The sequence below is a fragment of the Athene cunicularia genome, assembly GCF_003259725.1.
Source record: "Athene cunicularia isolate RWA chromosome 2 unlocalized genomic scaffold, athCun1 chr2_part1, whole genome shotgun sequence".
Lineage (NCBI taxonomy): Eukaryota > Metazoa > Chordata > Aves > Strigiformes > Strigidae > Athene > Athene cunicularia.
Genome location: NW_020799095.1, coordinates 99,222,643 through 99,247,735, shown reverse-complemented (window position 1 = coordinate 99,247,735; position 25,093 = coordinate 99,222,643). Strand labels below are relative to the sequence as shown.

General features: G+C 37.9%; 1 protein-coding gene across 1 annotated transcript in view; it reads left to right on the top strand.

The window, feature by feature from the left end:
- The window catches only part of PTPRM (protein tyrosine phosphatase, receptor type M), a 406,723-nt gene that overhangs the window by 318,687 nt on the left and 62,943 nt on the right, over positions 1 to 25,093 (top strand). The window contains exon 24 of the mRNA XM_026841434.1: positions 19,386 to 19,473. Coding sequence (XP_026697235.1) covers positions 19,386 to 19,473 — 88 coding nt within the window. The remainder of the gene's footprint in view (positions 1 to 19,385; positions 19,474 to 25,093) is intronic.

Here is a 25,093-nt window from a genome sequence, read left to right as displayed (position 1 = left end):
GTACAGGAAAAATAATGGGTTGTGTGGAGCTCTGGTTTGACCCGATATGGCTGTTAACACACATAAAAAAGAAAACAAATCAATGCTTCTGTATATACAAAGCAAACAATGTGATGTGAAATGGTAATTTATTTTTTTTTTTTACATACTAGTATGTAATTTTATAGAACTAACATCAGTTTATAAAGAACACAAAGAGCTCTTTAAGTTAGCTAGCATCCTCAGTGTTTTCTAGTTCTTTTACTTAAGTAGCTGTTCTCTTGGTCCACTGTCTTGCTTTTGGACTGTTGTGAAATGCAAGATGCTGTAAAGAGAGAAAAACAAATTCAGTTGTAAAATATTATTTAAAAATGCATGTAGTTGCTATGCTAAAGCCTAATCCTTGAGCCTTTATTCCGGGCAGTGCTTTATTCTACAAAGAATTTTGTTTTGATTAATTAGGCATTTTGAACAGTCATGTTACTTACAGAACACAGAGGTAGTGGAATTAAACGCCTAGTGTGGGCAGTAAACCACTTCTTGCCTTTTGGAGAGCAAAAGGCGGACAGTTCTATGAATTTTGAAATTAAACAGGTTGAGCTTCCAAACCACACCAAATCATTTGCTTTGGTTTTGCACTGGGGAAGACGTTTCAAATCTAAGCAACTTTTGTGTCTTGCTGCTTTCCTAGTATATACACATTTCAGTTTTACCAGTGACTTTTTAATTGTCTCAATTTACAACATCACCAGCTTGAATTTTTATGTTTTGATGGTTACATTGTGAATCAAGTCTATAGAACCGACAGTAGCTAGAACATTCAAAAACGTTTGAATCCAAGGAAAATCATAAATTGTTCATGCTTTTTATATGTTTAATTGTAGATCTGGTTAGAGATTGACATATTTTTCCTCAGTTTGTCAGTTCTTCGCACAGCATTTGTGTTTATTTTACTGATATTTACCAAGCACATGTATCTGACGCACAAAGCTGAAAAAGGCCATGCTATCTACAGCATTTAGAGCTCTTATAAACTTTAACTTCTTTTGTGGATTGCTTTTTATTTCTTGTTACTGAGACTGTTTGTTATTTTTTTTTGGTGACATTTTTTCAAAACACTATGTTTCTGCCATCAATCAATTTTTAAATATTGTGAAGGTAGAAGGACAGCCTAGTTGGGAAGCAAATGTCTTTCCTGTTGACATAACTAGAATTATGGGGGTTTTTTAGGTCAGGTATGCTACAGTGGAATTAACTTAAATATAGGAGATCAGGTTGGATCTTTTTAAAAGAGCCCTTTTCCAAGCACCAAGAAAGCAATGAAACTACTAAACTTTCATTTAGCTATACACTGACAAAGAGGTCTGCATGTGCTTTCTCAATATTTACACTCATTCCCCAGAAGTGCTCCCTCTGATACCAGAAATCTTCCCCACAGAAAAAGCTTTACCTTTTGCTACATCCCTTCCTATATCTGGGGATCCCGCTACTCACCTGCTGACTGCCACAGGAGGGTAAGGTGAAAACATCCATAGTCCCAGAGCTATTGCAGGAGTATTTGAAAGTGCATAGTGTGAAACAGTGATTCTTCCCTCAGAGGTGATGCTGAACAATGTGAGGTATGCTACAATTTTTGTGTTTCCCTACTTGGTCCAGCACAGACCCACCCTACATCTCTCACCTGGGTTCTACCATTGCCACCTTCTCCTGAGCGCAGCAGGCAGGATAGTGGATGAGGGTTGCCCCCCCTAACACCAGGAAAAGTGAGGAGCAGGAGGTGGACTACATTTTTGCTTTACTCCTTTCAGCTAACAGCACTCTTCTGTTTTTCCCCTGGGAAAAAAAGTGGAGAAGTGCTGGCTGGTGAGTCTAGGGTGTGGAAACAGTTGTGGGAAGGAATCATAGAATCATCATCTAGGTTGGAAAAGACCTTTGAAGATCATCCAGTCCAACCATTAACCCCACATTGACAGTTCCAAACTACACTGTATCACTCAGCACTATGTTGACCTGATTCTTAAACACCTCCAAGGATGGGGACTCCACCACCTCCCTGGGCAGCCCATTCCAACACCCAACAACCCATTCTGGAAAGAAATGCTTCCTAATATCCAGTCTAAACCTTCCCTGGCACAACTTGAGACCATTCCCTCTTGTCCTATTGCTTGTTACTTGGTTAAAGAGACTCATTCCCAGCTCTCTGCACCCTCCTTTCAGGTAGCTGTAGAGGGCGATGAGGTCTCTCCTCAGCCTCCTCTTCTCCAGACTAAACCCCCCCAGTTCCCTCAGCCGCTCCCCATATGACCTGTGCTCCAGACCCTGCACCAGCTCTGTTGCCCTTCTCTGGACACGCTCGAGTCATTCAATGTCCTTTGTGGAGCGAGGGGCCCAAAACTGAACACAGGAATCGAGGGGCGGCCTCAGCAGTGCCCAGTACAGGGGTCAGATCCCTTCCCTGTCCCTGCTGGCCACGCTATTGCTGACACAAGCCAGGATGCCATTGGCCTTCTTGGCTACCTGGGCACACTGCTGGCTCCTGTTCAGCCGGCTGTCAATCAACCCCCCCAGGTCCCTCTCTGACTGGCAGCTCTCCAGCCACTCCTCCCCAAGCCTGTAGCGCTGCTGGGAGTTGTTGTGGCCCAAGTGCATCCCCTGGAATTTGGCCTTATTGAAACTTCTCCAGTTGGCCTCAGCCTATTGCTCCAGCCTGTCCAGGTCTCTCTGCAGAGCCTCCCTACCCTCGAGCAGATCAACGCTCCCACCCAACCTGGTGTCATCTGCAAACTGACTGAGGGTGTCCTCGATCCCCTTGTCTAGATCATCAATAAAGATGTTGAATAGGAGTGGCCCCAACACCGAGCCCTGGGGGACACCACTCGTGACCGGCCACCAACTGGATTTAACTCTGTTCACCGCAACTCTTTGGGCCTGGCCATCCAGACAGTTTTTTACCCTGCGAAGCATGTGCCCATCCAAGCTTCAAGTAGCCAGTTTTTCTAGGAGAATGCTGTGGGAAATGGTGCCAGATGCATTACTAAAGTCAAGGCAGACAATGTCCGCAGCCTTTTCCTTATCCAATAGCAGGTTGCCCTGTCGTAGAAGGAGATCAGGTTTGTCAGGCAGGACCTGCCTTTCATAAATCCATGCTGACTGGGCCTGATCATCTGGTTGTCCTGCATGTGTTGTATGATGGTACTCAGGATGAGCTGCTCCATCAGCTTCCTGGGCACTGGAGTCAAGCTGACAACCCTGTACTTTCCCAGATCATCCTTCTGACCTTTCTTATATATGGGCGTCACATTGGCCAATTTCCGATCTGTCAGGACCTCCCTGGTCAGCCAGGACTGCTGGTAAATGATGGAAAGCGGCTTGGTGAGCACCCCAGCCAGCTTCTTCAGCCCCCTCAGGTGTATCCCGTCCCATAGACTCGTGTGTGTCTATGTGATGCAGTAGGTCACTATCTTCTCCTGGATTGTGGGAGGATTGTACTCCCAGTCTGTCTTCTGTCTGAGGGGGCTGAATTCCCTCAGTACAACTGGTTTTGTTACTAAAGACTGAGGCAAAGAAGGCATTAAGCACCTCAGCCTTTTCCTCATCACTTGTTACCATGTTTCCTTCTGTGTCTAGCGGGGGATGGAGGCTCTCTCTGGTCTGTCTTTTGCTGTTGACATACTTACAGCAAAATTACTTGTTATCCTTGACTGCTAAAGCCAGATTAATTTCTAGTTGGGCTTTAGACCTCCTGATTTTCACCCTGCATACCCTCACAGCCTCTTTGTAATCCCTGTGTGTGGCTAGCCCCTTCTTCCAAAGGCCACGAACTCTCCTTTTCTCTCTGAGTTGCAGCCAAAGCTCCCTGTTAAGCCAGGGTGGTCTTCTCTGGCGCTGGTTTCTCTTACAGCACCTGGGGATAGCCTGCTCTTGTAACATTCTTCCTTCTTAAAGAGTGCCCGGCCTTCCTGGACCCCTGTACCCTTCAGGACCATCTCCCAAAGGATCTTTTCAAGCAGGTGCCCAAACAAGACAAAGTCAGCCCTTTTGAAGTCCAGGATGCCAGTTCTGCTGCCTCTTCTCCTGGCCTCTCTAAGAATAGAGAACTATTATTTCATGATCACTGTTCCCTAGTTGGCCTCCAACCTCCACATTATCCACCAGTCTTTCTCTGCTCACAAAGAGGAGATCCAGCAGGGCGCCTTCTCTTGTCAGTTCACTCACCAGCTGCGTCAGAAAATTATCTGCCACACATTGTAGGAATCTCTGGTACTGGTCCTGCTCTGCTGTGTTTTATTTCCAGCAGATGTCTGGGAAATTAAAGTCTCCCACAAGAACAAGGGCAAGCTATCATGAGATTTCTCCTAAGTGCCTATAGAATATCTCATCCACCTCTCTGTCCTGGGTGGGTGGCCTATAGTAGACTCCTACTACATCATCTGCCCTGTTGGCCTTCCCCCTGATTCTAACGCAAAGACACTTCACCCTGTCTTCACTATACTTGTGCTCAAAGCAATCATAACAGTCCCTGACATACAGCGCCACCCTACCGCCTCTCCTTCCCTGTCTATCCCTTCTTAAGAGCTTGTAGCCATCAACTGGTGCACTCCAGTCATGGGAGACATCCCACCATGTTTCTGTAATAGCCACAACATCATAATTTTCCAGTTGCATCATGGCTTTGAGCTCCTGTTTGCTACCCATGCTGTGTGCATTGGTATGTATGCACCTCAGATGAGCTGATGTCCCCAGCACCTTTCTGTATTTAGAGGTCCTGTGTGTGGCCTGACCTTTCACAGGTGTTACATGGTTACTGATCCATCAGTATCCCTTGCATATTTTTGTGCTGCATGTTTGCATCCCTTGCCTCCACTGAGATTGCAGGATGAGGGTTGTCACTGGCACAACAGCCCACAAACTCTGGTAGTAACTGGCATTATATTAGGGTAGTGATTCAGTGTCTCTGGGATTGAAAGAAGTCATCTGTTTCTGTCCTGTTTCCCCAGTTTTGCAGAATAGCAAGTGCCAGAGTCCCTGGAAACCTGACTGACTAATCTACAAATTTAATAGTAACATGATTTTTCTGGTGTCATGAAAGTTCTGAATGGTGCTACCCATATGACTGTTTTAGCATGGAGGAACAGTGTGTTGGAGTGCTCAAGCTTAGTAGCGCAGCAATATAAAAAAGCAAAAAAGATTGCTTTCCTCTCTATTTCCATGGAGAAAACCCAAAATAAATACACTATAGAAAATAGTATTTTTTAACGCTACTAATACATACCACATTTTAAAAAGCTGAAAATGCATCTGTATAAAGCAATGAAGTATTCAATTTATCATACAGTTCTGCCTATGCCTGGAAAAGTTTTGGCATATTCTAATGAAAAACAGAAAAATTATCTTGATTTCTGCTGAAATTCAAGTCTCATCTGGTATCATATCAAGTATTTGTATTTTAACTGATACGGCAAGTTTAGATGCCAGCTATTATGACTACAGTGAAGTTACCAAGAATGGTAACTTCCAAATTCAGCTACCTAATATGAAAAAAGCAAACCATACTTTTTGGGGTATTGTCTCAGATATACTTTTAAATATATTCTTATGGAACTAAGATTGAGCCTTACAGAGGTTGACTTAGGGCTAGGTAGGGAGCCAGGGTGGGACATGGGACCACCATGTTACATTGACAGATTTGCACTAAATCCAGGCAGTTTACAGCTATGAAAAGATTTTTCCTGGAATTAAATGTTGTTAGCAGTGAGGTACTGTAAGTGTGGGAGAAAAATGGAGTTCAAGGTTCACTGGGCCTGAATCGGTTACTGTCTTTTACTGTCTTACTATCTTTTACTAATTTCACTGTTTTTACTATTCCAGTGTCCCAGGAGCCTGTTTTGCTTTGGAAGACAAATCTTTTCATGTAACTTATGTTAGGTAATTCCAGGACATTTCTAGTTTTGATGCAATTTGGGCTGAAACCTAATTTTGAAGATTATGTCCCATGTCCAGCAAATCACTAGTATCAGGAAGGTAGTCCTCATCATTGAGCTATTAGGTAAAATTTCAGTATCACAATCTGCATTCAAATGAATCCTGTATCCAACATTAAAAGAAACTAAGACACTTCTTTCTCTTCTACTGAGGGAACTGAGATTGTTTAGCCTGGATAAAAGAAGGCTCAGGGGAGACCTTGTTGCTCTCTACAACTACTTGAAAGGAGATTGTAGTAAGGTGGGTGTCAGTCTCTTCTATGAGGTAACAAGCTATAGGACAAGAGAAAACTGACCTCAAGTTGCACCAGGGAAGGTTTAGATTGGTTATTAGGAAAAATTTTGTCACTGAAAGGGTTGTCAGGCATTGGAACAGGCTGCCCAGGGAAGTGGTTGACTTACCATCACTGGAGGTATTTAAAAGATGTGTAGATGTGGCCCTTAGGGACAAGATTTGGTGGCTGTATACTCCCTAGTATATGTCCTCCCTAGTACTCCAGCTGGAAGTCTAGTCCCTGCTGAACGGACACCTCTAAATCTCATAGCAGTAAATTTTTAGCTTTTGTTTAAATGGGTTTTTGTCTCAGACTTGAAACTTCCACCAAATATCAGGACTGGAATGCTTCAGTGCCAAGTCACTCTTGTCCATCTAGCTTATTCTTCATCTGTTTATCTGCTTCCCTTGGCACATTTGGCACACAGAGTCTAATACTTTTAATAAGAAATCTGATAAATATGGACTTTATTGGATTATTTTAAACAGTTAGTAATTGGCTTAATGAGAGACAGATGCCTGGCATCTTTGTATTGTCTTGTAAGGGAAATATTTATATAGAGACTCAAATTTTAAAAAGTTTTGTTTTATGGAGGGATGCAGAGAATAAAGGCATCTGCTGCTATTCAACAGAGCTTTTATAATGTTGGCTTGCCTCAATTAATCTAGCTTGAGTGCAGTGTTTTAATGAAAGGAAATGTAGAATAAAAATGTAGAGCCGCAATGTATATAAATCTTGAAATGTCCACGGAGAGCTGATAAATTGCTGTATTTTGCTCAGTTTATGCAAAAAAAGAAAATGAAGAAGCAGATTGCAAAAAACAAAATTCTACATCAAGTTGTTAAACTTCAATTTTCATTACTGAAGAATTGTTTTGATACTCAGCAAGATCAGGATCTGAACAAAAGAATAGCTAGGTGACATGTTCTCAAGGGTCCTGCACATTAGGAAAAAATCCACAGAATAATGTCATGGGTATGATCAAAGTGCAGAACTATGATTACTCCTTTTCTGTTCTTAAAACTGCTAATGTAAACAATATGTTGCACTATCTTTTCCTCGTGACTAACCCTTTATTTAAGTTTCTCATTTCATAATCCATTTGTGTTACATGGACTTCGTAACTTTTCAGTTAACTCCCTTACTCCATGAACAACTCCCCTTCATGTCCTCACCATATTGTCCTTTAGAAAAAAGCCTGACCTGTCAGTGTCATTTTTCTTCTCTTTTTTTTGGAGTCTGTTTTCTGTGAATATTACATTTGGTTCATTATTTTACTAAACTGTGCTGCTGCTTGTACATAGCAAGTGTAGAACACTACCAAACTAGAGCAGAAGAGATGTCCTTGTTGCATATTGCCTAGTAAGTAACTGATGGCATTCAAATTGCCTTCTCCATCATTATTACTGGAGATTGATTTTTTTCTTTTAGTTAGTCCAATATTTATTTCACTTGCAGAGTATATTCTCTGAATGTGTGCTGTATGAGTCATAAATAAGATGGAAGAAGAGACATTTGCACTGGGACATTCAAAGATCTTGTATTGCACAAGGGCAATACAAGTTTAGAAGACTTCTCAAAGCTCTTTGAAAGTTTATTTCTTAGGCATCAGGAATATAGTAGCTGATGACAAGGAAATAGTTGGACGGTCCAGATGTCCATTGATACGGTCCTGTGGATACATGCCATAGTGGAACTGTCACTTGTGTATCATATGTTTGTACTTTTCCAATGACAAAGTACTAGTACCATCTATCTGATGTTAGATTAATGATGCAGAAGTGGTCCTCAAGTGACAATGTTTAAGGACAGCAACCGTCCCTCATTGTTAACCCAGAATACTTTCACTTCACTTTATCCATTAGCTGAAACTGGGTCATTTGAGTAGCCTCTGATCCCATGTATTATATATTTGAATAAACTGTCTGGTTTTAAGCCTGGTTGATATATTGCTGCAGGGATACCTCACTTGGAATTAGAAAGTACTGTATATACGATTCAAACATCAAAATAGGACAAGTCACATTGATAAGCTGCTGCTATTCATTAGTGCTCCTAACCAGACACTCTTTGTTCTAACAAGTAGTCTTGGGGCTGTATTGAAGTGCTGCTGTCTGTCAGTATACATTGAGCATGCTAAAATGATTAGGTTAACAATTGACAGCAACACTTGTCATCATTGTCAATCCCATTAATATGCTATTATTTTTATGCTGATTATATGCTCTTCAATACTCTGTCTTATTCTTTCAGTAGTTTCTCAGAGAGGTGTGGAATCATCTAGGACCAACACCATGTTTTTTCAAGGTTTTTACCCACCCACTCTTTTCCAGTAAGTGTTTAGTTGTCCAAAGGGAAGATGATTGGCAGGAAGCAATTATAGAATGAGAGCCTGCAAAGGGATGTCTGGGAAAAAGCTGGAACCAGGATTTTTTGAATAGGAGAGTAGCAGGAACTCGTATCACTCTGGAAGCACTCAGTGGCTCTACTGTGACCTGTTACTGCTCTCCCCTGAGAAGAAGAATGTAGCAAATGATAGGCACAGGGACTGAATACCAGCCAGGAAAAATGGGAAGTAGACACATAGCTTTAGATAGAAGGATATCTTTTTCTTTAGAACAAGGAGAATGCTGAGCTAAAAGTCAAGCCTAGACGGATGAATGTTTGTCTTTATATACTCTAGCAAATAGTGTATTTGCAAACCAGCAAAGCAGACATTGAGGCAACAAGGTTTCCTGTGAAGATCAAAAAATGTAATGAACCAGCACAATGAAGTGCTATCCTTTTTTTAAAAGGGCACTGCAAGTAAACCCTTATTTATTTTAGCCTACCCTACGACTCTTACTTCCCTTGAGAAATACTATCTTATCCACTGGGAAAAACAACAGTGTGCAAAATATTTGTGTTCCGTCTGTGCACGCCAGTGTACTCTGGCTTTTATCTTGTAGTTTAATATGATGTCAGTGTCACCTTGTAGCAGAATTAAAATCTTACTATGTGAGCTTTGTTTCTTTCTTATCTTCTATCCAAACTATATTAACTAGAGTGGCCTAGATACACTCATGAAAACCCTTGAGGCTCACTTAGTGAGCAAAATCTGAGGGGTGCTTTATCACTTCTGAAAGGTTAGATCAGCTGTGTGTACACTACAACTTGGATGAAGATAGGAGGGGTTTTGTTCACTTTTCAAATTCAACATGTGTTTGCTTTTGTTTCATTTCTCCACATGCTATTTTCTGTTGTTTCAGGGAATTTTATCTCAAGGCTTTTCCAAATTGTGTGGTTCTAAATCAGAAACAGCTTGTCTTTACAGGTGGTTTGAAGATGTTATCAGGTTTTCTATGCTTGGGTCAGGTGGTAATTTAAGGAGTCAGGCAGTTCTTGTGAATTCTGAGCTCAGCGCACTGTCTCAATTACAATGATTTATTCAGATAAAATCAGGCAAAATATTACTGGATTAGCTAGAAATATGTCAGAAGTCACCTTTCTTATCAGCATATATGTCCACCAGGTCAATGTTGATCACTTTTCATTAGAAATAATCTTAAACAGATGACAGAACTGCACAGGTGTTAAATAAATAGTACCTCTTCAGATAATATAGTTGCTTAAAGAGTAGTGTCCTGGCCTACAGTGTCAATCAAGTCATGGAAAGTAAGTATTTGCCACTTCATAAAGAGTTTCTTGGAATCCTTAAGCCTTGTTTTGTGCATTGTAGCATATGTAGGCAGTGGAGTAGCTCTATCAATCACTCCATAAAACATGAGTGAACAGAAAGTTATAATGACTACAACAACAACAGAGTTTACTACTTCAGTTAAATGCACACTGTTGTTTTTCTTCTGATGACTAAAGAAATTTTTTGTGTCTTCTTCCCTCTCTCTCTGTATTTTTCATTTTCATTTTTCTTTTTTTTCTCTTCCTTGTTACATTTTAAACCAATTTCAAACTCTTCTCTTTATATAGGAAGAAAAAAGTCTGTAGTTCTTGCCCCCTTTTTTCAGAGCACATTGCATCATTATGCTCTGTTTTAATAACATTTCATTAGCTCTTTGAAACCATTCCCTGGGGTAAGCTTTTATTATTTGTAAAGTAAATCAAATATCATCGTCCTGATCTTTAGTAGGAAAAATGGGCTAGACTTAGAAGAAATATTTAAATCTTCTATTAGTTTTTTGATTTAAAATCTAAAGTGTACCAAAAAAAATCCCAAATAATACTCTCAAATCTCTAAGGTACATGAAAACAGTTTGTAGAATCCATCTACCTGCTAACAGTCAAATTCAGCAGAGAAAAACTAGGAGTGATTTACTTCGGAGTTCTAAGCAATATTGTGGAAGGAATGTTTTTCAGGTCAGAAGGGCACTTGAAAAAGAGTTTCTTGATTAAAAAAAGGAAAAAAAGAGGAAAAAAAAAAAAAAAGAAAAATGAGACAAGAAAAACCCATAGTTTTCAAAATTCTAATAGAGTAACAATGCAGAGGGATACAGACGCCCTTATGTAAATGTAAGTAACTCCAAATAGAGGGAAAGGAAATAAGAAGCAGAGCTACAGCCATGGAGGAAAGAGGAGCTGAAGGAGATCACTGCTAGGTAAGACAGGATGTCATTTCCTTTCTTCTGCAAAGCTTGCTCAACAGGAAGTCTCAAGGGATCTTAGAAAGTAGTTCAGATCTGTGATGCAAAAACTCAAGGCCTGGGGCACCATTAACAGCAATATTGAAACTTGCTCAGTCTGGAAGTTCTAGGAGTCTGTCATTGTCTTGTAAAACAACTGCAAGAAAAAACACAAGAAGTTACCACTGTGATATTGGTAAAAGGAGTGATGGTACTGATAATTTGGCAGCCAATAGCTACTTTGGATACCTTTATTCTCTAATGCAGGAAAGTGAGATAAGTTTTCAAAGGTGGGGGCGAGAGAGGCACATTATCATCAGCAATATCAGCATCATTATTATTATTATTATATCAATTATTTTAATACCTTATATATTAATATATTGTATATAATTATATATTAATGTATAATGTATTTTCATGTGTTAATAATACTAATAATATTGTTAACTGTCCTGAATTAAGTCACAGTTAGATGGTTGTAATGGTACCTTGGATACCTGCATTAGCTTAGAATTGTTGTCTCTGCCTTTACTCAATATCTTAAGATACTCTCCTTTTTGGCCTCATTCAAACCATGTCATAGTGATCACGCTGAATATTTTCCTTCTGTCCAGGTCATTTGAGGTATTTTTATGTTACCCTTCCAAAGGTAGTATTAAAAAGTTAACTTAGAATTTATCTTAAAACCCTTATCCACATATTCAATACACTGTATGTAACCTTGAGTCTTGCCTCTTTTGGGTAAATAATAACTTGGTAAGTAGGAATTCTCATTAAGAAATATATAACTCTGCAACATCTTTTATTCGTGTAGTATGCAATTAATGTGCAATTTTATCCTTTGGAACAACATAGGGAGGAAGTAAGGAGATAGCAGAGTTACTGAATAATGAAGCAGATAATTTTGTTCACAACTGGATGGAGGGCGCTTATATGGTGATCAGTGTGTCTCTGTATTTCCCTGGAAGATATTTCCTATCAAAGCACAAAGTAATTGGTATTCAATATAGCCTGTGTTCATTCACTTTATGTTTACAAACATTACAGTCATGAGTGTTGCTCAAGTTCACAGTCTGATAGTTGTGAATAAAACTTTTAATTACATATTGGTTTTTAAAAAAAGTGGGGAAGGAATAGGAAGATATGAAAATCCCACATGCTGTACATGAAAATTATTCGTTAAATCCTCCAAAAGCAGGAAATATATTTTCATGAGAGGAAGTAAGCACTGCTTGAGAATAACTTTAATTTTTTTTAAACACAAGTTAAAAATAATGTATCCTACACATTAGTTACAGTGCAAGTATGCATATTGCACCCAGAGGGTCTTTCCCTTAAAAAGAGGATCATGAAATCCCATCAACATACTATATTTTTCTGCTGGACATAAATCAGGAAGATTAATGAGGTTAAGTTATTGCTATCTAGTATGCCAGTGAATAAGTTTCTAAATTAGAATTTTAATTGTATGTTCTATTGCAGTCCTCTTATTAATTCACATTTCACCATATTTCCAAAATCTTTCCTTATACAGATGTCTTAAGAATTTTAAAGGAATGAAAGTAATGGAGTTTTTTAAAACTTAAGTAGGTAAAATGGAAATGGCTCTGAAAGCCTACAGAAACTAGGTTATCTATTAAATTTTTAGACCACTCTGCAGAATCTATAAAGATTTCTATTCCTGCTGTTGAATCTTACAAGTGAACTTCAGGTGTGGCAGTGTTAGATCCCAAAGTAAGAAATTACATCAATAGATCTCATAAATAGGTTGGTTTAAAAAATTTATGGAAAGTAATTCTTTGTTAGTTATCATAGAAGTACTCCATGACACTCTCTTTAGCAATATTGTCATGGTTTAAGATGAAATGACAGTTGGTCATTGGAGACTAAATGTACTCAGCTACCAAAATATTTCAGTCATAGACATGCAATTTGTCAAATTGCATATGACTTCTCTGTTCACGGGAGAAAGGACATTGTCCAGGAGAGAAATCGGGCAGGTCTGGGTGGTGGATCCAGCCGTGCCATGTGTTCTTCTACAATGTCTCATAGGTGGCTTTCTCTCTTGTCCTCTGGGTCCTCTTCCCAAGCAACCCAGGACACTGTCAGTTACAGGACTGGGTAGAAAATAATACCTAATTCCTGATTATCTTGTTTGAATGCACTTGGCGCCTCAAAACTAACCTTTACCATGTCTGGTACTCAGTCTGCTATTCCTGAAGGCGTGCAGCACCTTCACAACTTTCACAGTGACTGACAAGTCACTTTCTCTTAAGTTGCTTCGCTGTTCTTATAACTGCGCTACTCCCTTATCCTATAGTGTTAACTAAATTGCATCTGCATTTGCTAACACTGTTGACTACTAGAGCTAACTCGTGCTAACTGCCACAAGCATCTGTGTCATTAAAGTTTCCACAGCAAAGCAGTTCAGTCATTTTTATATGTTATCATTATGCAGCTATAGCTTGAGTAGACTGGCCAGCTGTCCAGGAAGTACCAAAGCCTGAGACTTTAAAAATACAGATGTATTAGAAAATACACTAATTGAAAGCGTCTTAGTGCTGGAAAATTAGCACATCAATACAACAACAGAATTAGTACCAGATTTTGTCTTACCATGTGGTTTTAGTCCTTCTTTTGAAATCCGAATGGTAATCTATGCTGCAGTTAGTCAGTGGAGGAGGTAATGGTTCCCTTTCCATTTCAACATTTAATGTAGGCAGTCACTATGATGTTTAGTGTCTCAAAAGACCAGAAGGACTTTTGCTTTCTTACTCTTCTTATATGTAACATAGACTAACCTAAATGCACCTGAGAAGGAAAAGACTCTGCTTCCTATTTTTGGCTCTGCAAGCCTTTATGAATGGATGTGGGGTGTTTTTTTTCACATCAGTTCAAAGAGGCACAACCACGTAAAGGAGCATCAGGAACAATATTAGAGAGTTGCTCTATGTCAGACTATAGCTGTGTATCTGCTTTAAGACTGATCTGCACCTTTTATCTCATGCTTAGAAAGTTTTATGTAACCTGTCAGCCGTATTTTTCCAGAAAATTCCAAAGAGAACGATGGGAGTTTTGGCAATAACATCAATATGTTCTATTTGCGCAACAGTCTTTATTGGGTTTTTTTCTTCCATGTTCAGACCTAGGTTACGGTAACACACTGGTAAGTGCTTTATAACTGCTGAAGGCAGTTTACATTGATTAGATAGATTTTCACATTGGCTCTTGCAACAGACAGTTTTCAAGGACAGGCATAGTAAAATGTTTTTTTAAATTCCATTATTTGAAAACTGGACATAATTCTCAGTGATTAAAGCTGACAGAGAAGAAAAAACTGATGGTGAATATATTCTCTAGTGGTATGCTGTCATCCACAAATGCTTTCAGTGACCAAAGCAATGATTGATATATGAAGAGCTGCTCGCATACAGTGGATCGCCATCAGTGAAAACATTTACCACTGCTCACAAACACTTGGAGTGATCTATTACTTGCAGGTGATGCATTTTCAGTGATAAGATTTTTCCTCAAAGTGACTAGAAGATTAAAAATGTTGTTTCATAGCTTGGACCTCTGCAGATTTCTATAACATATCAATAACTCTTCCTTCTTAATTCCTTAACAATCTGAATACATAATTATCAGCAAACTGGATGTGATTATTTCAATTTTCTATTTAAAAAAAACAGTTCTTGTTGTTAAGTAACAGAACATCCTCACATGCCAGATGTTTTGCAGATTCTGAATACTGAAAAACCAATGAAATGACAGATTTACTGTACTCATAAATCTTCACTGTTCATTAAATGAGCCTGAAGGCCCTTGTCCTCCAAACATTTATGGACTTGCTTAAAATAAAATGTGTATTTACTGGGGTTTGTAAATACAAAGAAGAGTCTAATGCGACACTAGTATCTTAATTCAGAGTTTAATGGATGCATTTTTTTTCCATCTGTAATCTCCACGTATAAAGTGGACACGGCAGTAGTTAAAGGGTGATGTATTTAAGTAAAACTAGCAATGTATCTTCACTATCCAATTCAGGGAATTTTAGGCATTTAATTTAGTTTCAATGCAAAGGACCTACGATAGAAATGTAAGTTTCTTCTGTAGCTAATTGAGTCCAGACAAGGACCTCCCTTAGGACCGCCATTACTTGTCTGGTCCAGCCTAAAGTAGACAGCATGGGTAACTCTCTGCATGTAGCTTAAAAACAAATCCAGAGACATTTGTAACTGAATGGGTCAAATTGCTCATTTTGCTAAAGTACATCTTAATCTGGTTATCTAGAAACAGCAATGAAAACTGGATGTTATCAGTGGAGAAACTTAGGGTCAATTGGTAAAATCAGAAATCGTAAAGAATCATACATTTAAAAACAAATCCACAGATCAAACTTAAGATTGTTACACAGTGAAATATGCATTTCTTTGTACCTGTGAATAATAATCTTGCTTATTAATTAGGCAGAGCAAGATTTATAATGTCCTTAACTTCTCATTTCTTTGCTTGTAAAAGCCTGCATTTTGTAAATGACATCGTAGGAGACTACACTGTTGTCACCTAGCAACTATAAAGTGTTTTTTTAAAAGTTGCCTCTTAGTTTTGGATTAATAATAAAAATAGTAATTCTGCTCAACACTTTACATTTGTAGATCTTAAAGTGCTTATAATGATGCGTTATTTTTACTATTCTTAATTGGAAGCATGAAAATCCAGGATGGAAAGTGTGTTGGCAAAAATGACAGTCAAAAAAAAATTACAATCAATAAAAGCTACAAATTGTATCCTGAAGATCTCACCCCATTCTCCACATTCCAGCCTCTTCAAACTGTATTTTTATATAGATCTCTTCCAATATTTTCTGGTCTTATGAATTTTAAATGAGGAAAGGGAATTTAAAAAAAAATCTGTATTTGCAATAATTATCTCCCCCTCTCATTTGAGATATTGCAGTTATTTTCTAGTCTGAGGGTCACAGTGAATTAGCCCTTGGCAAATATTTAATTTTTAATGGAAACCACTGCAGCATTGAGTTAAAGCAAGCAAAAGCTTCACATTCATCCTAAAATGATCCTGCTGCTGCATCACTGACCAGTTCTCATGTTGCATATACAGCAGTTTTGTATTATTCAGGCTCTTTTTTTAAAACTGTTTTATCCAGATTATTGAAATATTTTCTAATAACAGAATGACAGTTGACATTGCATACTGAAATGTCTGCTGTATCAACAGCTGGCTTGGGAAGTGTTTCATTTTTCTAGTAGATCATGAAGGCTGGGCAGCAGGTTCTGTGTGATTTGGGTTAAAGCAATACTTATTTAAAATTATTTTAGAAATGTCCTACACTCATTTTCAGTTCTCCATTGCCCTTGCCAGATATTTTGTGGAATGAAGCTGTTTGGGGGCATATTTCTTCCTAATAGTCCACATTTTTAAGAAACTTTTAAGGATGAATTAGAATGAATAGCCACTAAAATAATGTGTGGGCTGCTGTGCAGCAGTCTCCCTGGAGAGTGATATGTCAGGAAAGACATTAAAAGAATTTCTGTAACAAAATGTATATTTCTCACAAGTAAGGAAAGATCTTGACAGTTCATCTGTTATGAGGTATCTGCTCTGTTCTTTACTTCTGGGACAAATGGGATTTCTCCTTATAATTCATTGTGGATTATCGTTCTGTTGTGGTTTGTATAATGGCAGCACATGGGGAATTTAGGAAATGACACTCCAGCTGTCTTTTACAATAGCTGTTTCTTTTTTTGCTTTTGCACTGTAATACCTCTTCCTTCAAATTATCTTTTCTGTACACTTCTCACTGAAATACCTGTGTGTATCCCAAAATGAATTAAAAAGAAAAATGGATTTAAATAAATTACGTCTATTTTTCCCTGTGTGATAGGTTTTAGTTCATTCACTAATTTATTGATAAAAACCCAAAGAAAAATATACATCTGGTGTTCTTTTTCTATAATGCATTTTTAATAAAGAAAGTTAAGTCAATATGCAGTAGCTGGAAATGTAAATATGTCTGCTGGTTTTCATTGTTGTGTGAGGTTTGATATATATGTATTCTAAAGAATAGAATTGTCTGTGTTGCAGATATATTATTAGGACATATTTTATCTGTAAGGCTCATTAAGCTTATCATTGTTTTCAGAAGTTCCAAACAGGTGAGAGAGATTGAACCTGTACATTAGCAGATGAGAAGCAGACGAGCTGCCCAAACCAGTACATTGCCTACTGTATATCTTCCCTGAATTCAATACTGAACAAATCTTTCCAAGTTGTCTCCAGAGATTTACTTTAATCGATTGGTTTAAAGCAATTTTGTAGAAGTTCATTAGTGGGACAGGGAGAAGCAAGAAGTCCTTACGAGTATATTTGGTCCTCCATATTTCAAGGTGTAGGCTTGGAAGCTGTATCAGCAGGACTCTTTCTCTGTAACAGCACATGTAATGCTTAGTGAATTAAACCCAAAACTACTTGCTGGGTACTGTCTTATAGATCAGTTCTGTGAACCAGTCTCTAGCAGAAGGACTGTAAGAAAACTGGAGTTCTCTATAGTCTACCTAGCTGCTGGAAACACAAAATCCTTAGGAAGATACCAGGTCAAGTTTTAGACTGGATGAATGACTAGATTGTTCTGCCTTTGGAGCTTTGTTGCTGAAAACTTACATCTCTGTTTTGTCTTTAACTGTCTTTAATTGTTCATCATTTAGTGTGATCTGAGAGTAAGTGTGAACTTTGCAAGAAATTGAGACATAGGTCTTTGCCCATGGAGAGCAATTCCTTATGCAATTCAGTGTGGCTTATTACAAAAGTATTTTCATCCAGCCCGAGTTGAGAGTGCTCTGGAGTGGGACAGCTTGCTTGCTTTAGATGCCATTGGCAGATACATAATCAGATAATGATTGGCGCCTTTTTGGCAAACAGCCACAAATTGGTAAATCATCTTAGGGTTTACAAGGTTCCACTTCTCTGTCCTGGCAGCAATCTGCATTTCTCAGAGCTGTACCCAATGATTAAGGAGAAACTTACTTATATTAGTGGGGTTTAATCATTTCAATTTGCAAACCTTTAAACATTTTCTGAAGAGATGTAGAGAGATGGACAGACAAATTGAAGCCTTTTGACAAGTCTTCTGTTTTTCTTATTATTTACAAACTGTTTAGAAATAGTCTGTGTATTCCCAGGAATTTCTATATCATAAGTTGGAAACCAGCACTCTAGTGAACTACTCAAAGGAAAACATATTTGAGACAGTGAATGCCTCTGTGTTCCATTGACTTCAACAAGAGATCAAGAATTTATTTTGACTTTCATGCTCTTTACTAATGGAAATCATTGCAATTTGAGCAACAATGTATTTCAAGTATGAGGGCAAAGGATACTAATGGTAGTCCATTTAATGGACATTATCTATTTTAAACCACTCAGAATGTGTTGAGGTCTTGCAAGAGATACAAACTTACCAAGGTTTTTCCTGTTTAGTTTAGGACTTAGCCATTTTTGGCTTCTGTTACCAGAAAAGTAAATCATATATCTTCATGTCCCTCTTGAATCAAAAGATTTAATCTACTCATCATTCTAGTGAAAAGATCAAAACATGAGTTAAGACCAACCATCATTCTTATAGAATTCCACTGGTTTGATTGGTAACTAAATATTTTTAACAGAAGATTATTTCAATATGAAATTGTAAAATGCATCTACATTATATGGCTTCCAGATACAGTGTGTAATTTAAGTAATTGTGCAAATGCTCTTTTACACCACAGAATGCATAAGACAGGACATAACAACTTACTTGCTGCCTTTCTGGCAGCTTGTGTGTTTTATTAATGTAAAAATATATTTTTAGCACCTTCAACTTTATTTACCTTAAATTTATTAACTACAGCACAGAGGTTGGGTGAATATTCTTTCACAAAATCACATTATTTTTATTCTCTGACAGCATAATCATCTTGGTATTATAAATTTTGTTTAAAAAAAAGACACGTACATGCTAGTTGAATCCACATTTTTTAAATGCCTAGATATATTTAGACCTATGAGGTCATCTGCCAAGAAGTAACTGAAACTTGTGGATATGTCAAAAATAAAACGTGTTAGTACAGTGTGTAATTCTGCTCTCAAATACTGGAGCAACTCCAACACTGATGATGAAGTTCCTTCAGCTTCATCTGTGTGTGCGAGAACTATGCAGAGAATCTGGATAGCACAAATAAAGGTCTCATAGTGTTGCAAGCATGCAACTTTGGAAAGGTTTAATAGCACTTCAGGTGCAAATAATTCTTCTTGCTATTACACAGATAATTTCATGTCAAAGTTTAGATAACATCTGGAGCTGTGCATAAATACCATTTAAACAGGAGACTCATATTTTTGCTCAGTAAAAGAATCCGATAAATGACACTTTAACAACAATACCTGCAAGTACTGTTTGACTTTCTCCTTGGTTTATCTGTAAGGTAACTGTTGCTGCATGCTTTTCTTAATGTCACTTTCTTTCGTTTTTTTAGAGTTTCTTTGAAGGACAGTCTGCACCATGGGATTCAGCTAAGAAAGATGAGAACAGAATGAAAAATAGATATGGGAATATCATTGCATGTAAGTGTTGACAACATAATTGTGCGCTGTGTTAAATTCCCTTCATAACTGGATGAGAATGACCACCAGCCTCGTGCTCACATCAGTCTTATATTCCTCTTCCCTAATTAAGAAGGTAGAAGTGAGGGAAGATGTTACTTTTCCTTTTGAGAAACTGTCAGATTTAATGCATTTTCTCAACTAGCCTCCTGTATACCTTCCATGCTGTGGTCAACGTTTGGCTAATGGAGAATGACACCTTTAACCAGTACTCAGCTCCAACAGCTCCTAAACTGCTCCTGGCAGCTTAGTGGAAGTGTACCCATGATTGCATCAATATTGGGTTCTGGATACTGTAGGAGTGGGCAATACTGCTGCTTAAGTATTCCTTAATAACAGTGACAGCTATCCTGACTTACCTTCTTAATGCTAGACAGACTCTAAGGAGAAAAAACAGAATCTGTATGTTTAACTTAAAAATACCAAGCTTGATAAAGATTAGATATAATCAAATAACTTGAGGAGATGATAGCATGCTTTGGTGAATGACCCCTAAATCTGGCATTGAGACTGCAGAATATTGTGTCAAGAGATGCTGCACATGAACAAGGTGGCAGAAAATGTCAAGTTTGCTAGAGTTATATATTTTTATATATTGTTATTATATATATTATTATATAATATATTTATTATATTTACACACTGGTATTGTTGCACTTAAAGGTTAAGTTCACAGTGTGTGTGTAGGAGATGATCTCTTCCCTGATTGTTCCTTCAAAATCTAAGTCTAAGATGCAAAGCGTATGTGATTCTGCCAGCCAGACAGGTAATCATGAAGCAGGTATAAGCAGAGAAATAAGCAGCAGTCACAGCACATCAGAAGTTTTGTAAGCATGAAAACGAATTATGGCCTTTAAAGAGAGATCATTTAATGATACTGCTGGAGTTTAGAAGTCATGTATAACCCAAGGTACATGAGACAGCATATAAGAATAAACCGTGCTGATTGTCTGAACATTTGGAGGACCTATGGAAGGACTATGTAGTGCGTATTTACGCTGCCTAACTTAAGCACCTGGTCTAGGTGCTTGTCCAGGCACAGGTCTACCTAGGTTTCCTCATCTGTGAACCACATGGTCTTGAGAGAGAGAAGGACACCTCTTCCGAAGAAATGATTCAGCAGTAGAGCCCATTTGAATGCTTCTGAATCACCACCTCAGGAGGTCCTCTCTGCAGTGCTTGCATAACAAGTCTAGAGAGACCAGCTCCTCACTTAGTGACAGACAGTAGGTGGTATGAATAGGCCCTTACATCACTGTGACCCAGCTGTGCTGAGACAGTCTACAAGAGAAAACAGCTCTGTAACTTGCTGCAGACAGAGAAGGAGAACCCACATGAACTGCTTGTGGAGGCAAAGGAAAGTTAAGCAAGAGATGCTGTCTGCCACATCAATTTGAATGGACACGATAGTATTGCTGTGTATTTTGGATGTATACTCTGCTACTTACTGAAAAAGGAAATGAAACCTTCTAGGGAGAATATGCAAAAGAAGATAAATTAGCTAGATGTGGTTCTGTTTTTTTTCCTCTAAGCAATCTTTAATGTGTAAGAAACTTGTTATTTTTTGAGGATGTAGAAGCAATACATTAGATGACTATTATCTTTTAAGTAAAAATACTGTGCATAAATAAGAATACCAAAAAGTTTTATGCTTAACCTTCCTTTGTGAAATTTTGTTTCCAAGCCTATGACAGTAGATCTTCTCTTTTCGCCAGGTTTAGTGTTGTCAGTCCCCTCTTTAATGGCATGTTAGACATCAGCTTATACTTTGAAGAAAACAAAAGACTACCAGTGCTATATGTCTGAGGTAATGAAGTGATGAGTAGCCAAGGGAAAACAAGTAAAAGATATTAGATACACAAATCAATGGCAACTACAAGTGATACGGAAGGCTTTCTGAGAGGGCAAATATAACTCAGCTCATTTAGATCTCAATTTACTACTAATGTCCTTAGTATTCAGCAAGGGGAAAGACTTGGATGGAATTGTTATCAATAACACTTCCTATTTATGTGGCTGTGAAAACACAGATAACACAAGTTAAAATTAAAATCCATTAGAGTTAAAGGCTCTATCTTAAAAGAGAGGCTGAAACTGCCCCACAGTTTGTCGTTTGTTAAATACATGTATGCAAATTGGGTAGTTAACTGTTTAATTATTTTATGTGTTTTTCTGCTGGATAAATGATCGCTTGTCTCAGAGTCTGAGAGTACAATTCTAGTGGTTCACTTTTGAAAATTTGTCCCAGATAGTTGTATAAAGTATTTTCTTTAGCTGAAAAGAATTATACTAAATTGCCCTTTTATGCTATGTTTAAAGACTTAAAAATATGATGGTTCAGATGCCACTGACTATGGGTACATTATTATAATTAAATGTATGGGTTTTTTTCTATAAAGCATTTAATGTAGTTTTTTCCATCCATTTATCCTCTTTGTTTAAATTTTCCCCAAGATACTACTGTTACATTATTGCTTGTAGTCATTATTGTTCTCTGTGGGTACTAAAACAATAGCACCATCGGCCAGCATTGCAGGAACTTGTCAAAATGGCAATATGCTTTATATTACCCAAGTGATGTGCATTTAATTGGCTACAAGCATGCCCTACCCATTTTCTGAAAGTGGCTACAACTTGTGAGCTGCTGTATAAACAAATTGAATCATGATCATAGTCCTGTTATCCACAGAAAACATGCTGCTTCTTTACTAAACACAAAAAGAGTTGTGTTTTCTCATTAGGAACTAAAACTGGCATGAATCTGCTAAATTAATCTTTTTTACCTAAGAAAAATTCTGTTTCTGTCATGATCGTGTAGGGTTATGCATGGATTTTGGCAAAATCTATTGGTTTTTACTCAGGAGAGATCCTGAGGTAATTTCAGAATGGGAGGGGTTCTGTATTTTTATCCAACTCAGTATTGACTAAAGAGAATATTGATCACAGCTTTTTAAGCAGCTAAAGATTTTAGGTGAGACATTTATAAAAGGCTTGAGTTGCAAAGAATCAGTAAGGCACGTCCCAAGAAAGGGTCATTGGCTAGGCATGCTAATCAACCAGCTACTCAAGGGGCTTGTTAGAGATCACAGTCTGCAGACTGGCATATACATGTAGGTAACATGAGGGGATCAAGAATAAAATGCTTATATTCATTATCTATTACTGTTTTCTGCAAAGACAAATGGATTCTAACATAACTAATTTTGAAAGCTTAAGTGATCAGTGCAAAGTTAAGTTTGATCTCCTAATAGAAGGGTATCAACAATGAGCTGGAAAAGATTTAAAAGCTACAAAAATTGTCAAGAGCAGATGAAGTATAAAGGAAAAAAAATATCCTAAGAATCCAGACAGTTAACCTAGAGGCTATTTAAGAATCAACATAAGTGTTGGAATAATATATGGCTTGTTTACCTCTTAGGTTTAAATCTAATTGACATAAGCACAAGCATAGACACAGTAACATTTCTTTTTGTTGACTAAAGGTTGTTTTTTCAAATTAGGAGGTGTTGCCATGCAGTAAGGAGTTAACTAGAGTTTCCAAAGCAGTGAAAAAAGAGAGTCACTCCAGCTCCACTGCAAATAAATGGGTATCAAACAGTTCATTACCTCCAGAATTCCCAGAAACTTAGCTGAGAATGCAGTACAAGAAAGGATGCATGTGAAAAGAAAAAAGGACAAAAAGAGGATATGAAGATATAGGTATGAAGTAATTTACTTAGTTTTGCCCCATCTGAAGCAAGAATTATTGCAAGGAAAGAATGGAGTAAATAAAATTTAAAAATAACAGGAAAGATAAAGATACCACTGTATATTACCCAATTTATAAATCAGTCTAAAAGAAATAACAGGAAATTACATTTTTAAGATAGTCCTTAGTGGGAAATTTAAGCTTGTTTTGCCCAGTATGAAACTCATTGGTGTGCAAATCATCAGACAGGATTCAGTGGCCTAAACATAGACATGTAGTGACATTTCAGGTGACTTAGGATATCTGTGCAGGACCAGCAAAGGTGACACAGTACACATGAGAGAACTGTGTTACTCCATAGTGGCAGTTGAAGGCTAGGCAGTATATGCTAGGGTATATAAAGTGGAATGAGATGCTTCTGCTTGGACAACTGAATCCTGCCCTAAGTAATTCAGAAAATATGAAAGTGGAGATCTTTACTAGCCTGAGTTGTCCTGGTGAGAATGCTTTTAAGGCAATGATGCAGGAAATCATGAAAACGTGGATGAAGACATACCGTGTGTCCAAGAAAGCTTGATTGCTGGATTCTGCTGACTTTAGCAGAAGTTGGATCAGGTCCCAAAACTCGAAAAGCAGCAGCCATGTCTGGAGCTTAGAAAGACCCTAATGTAGTATCTTTCTTAAAATGGATTTTTAGAATTAAGGGCCTGTGAGTCAAACCTTTGTTCTGCAGAAACTGATAAATACCTTAATTAAGCGGAGAATAGCACAGCATGGGTTATGTAATGGAGGGTCACATCTCTATAAATTTTTAGTCTCAGAAAAGTAAATAAAGAGGCTGAAAAGGCTGACCTGATTAACATAATTGATTTGAATATTCTAGCATGTTTGGAAAAACTCATTCTTGAAAACTGTTAGGTGAGATAATCACAAGAAAACAGCAAAATAAGAGTGGTGTGGGACCTAGAGCTGGAATTTTAATTCATTCTGATTTACTATATTTTTTTAAAACCTGTTCCCTTTCTCTCTCCCAAGGGAATCCCAGGGAAACATATGAAGCTCTAAGATCTCTAGTCCCTGAGATTCAGAGCATAAAAGAGGATGAAATGAAGAATTTGCCTCTTCCCTTCCTACTCAGTCATTTGAAAATGTCTTGACTTGTAATTCTAAAACAATGTTATTTTAAGAATTGTTTTCCCTCTCCTTCCTCCCCCATAATGTGGGCCAATATGCTACTTATGATGAAGTTCTGGTTTTAAGCCATTTCATGTTCTTTCATTCATTTGTTATCTTTTGGTATTTTTAAAGCTGAAAAAAATAGCTATTAAATACATGGGTGGCAAGTTTCAAGTGCTCTAATGCTTGCTTACATTTACAACAAAATCATGACAGTCCTGAAGGTCTGTCAGCTGCAAGTAATATTAGCTCAGCTAGCAAGCAGCATTCAAAACCAGTAATACACAGGTATCTAATTAGCAAGAGTAACTTGTAAACAAGGCAGCAGTGGCTATTTACCATCTCTTCATCCTTGAGATGATACCTTCAAATTGTTTTATCAACTTGTGAAGCATTCTGGAAGAGCCATTGTGTTTGGTTGCTTTTGAACCAAGAGAATCAAGAGGAGCATATGAAGTCTCACAGAAGAAAAAGCCCTGCTAGCACACAGATTCTTTTGGGGGGAGGATCTAGCCTCTAGCACTTCTTAATCACTGATGTGGTATCATAAAGAAAATGAGACAACTGACAAGAAACAAATTCATGCCATGGTGCTTTGGATTGGAATTTGGAAAACAGAGTTGGAAGTGTTTGCACATTCGTGGATATAGATGGCCTCAGTGGAGCAAAACTCAGTCACAAAGCCATTATCTGACTGTTTGGGTTTTGTCATTTCTT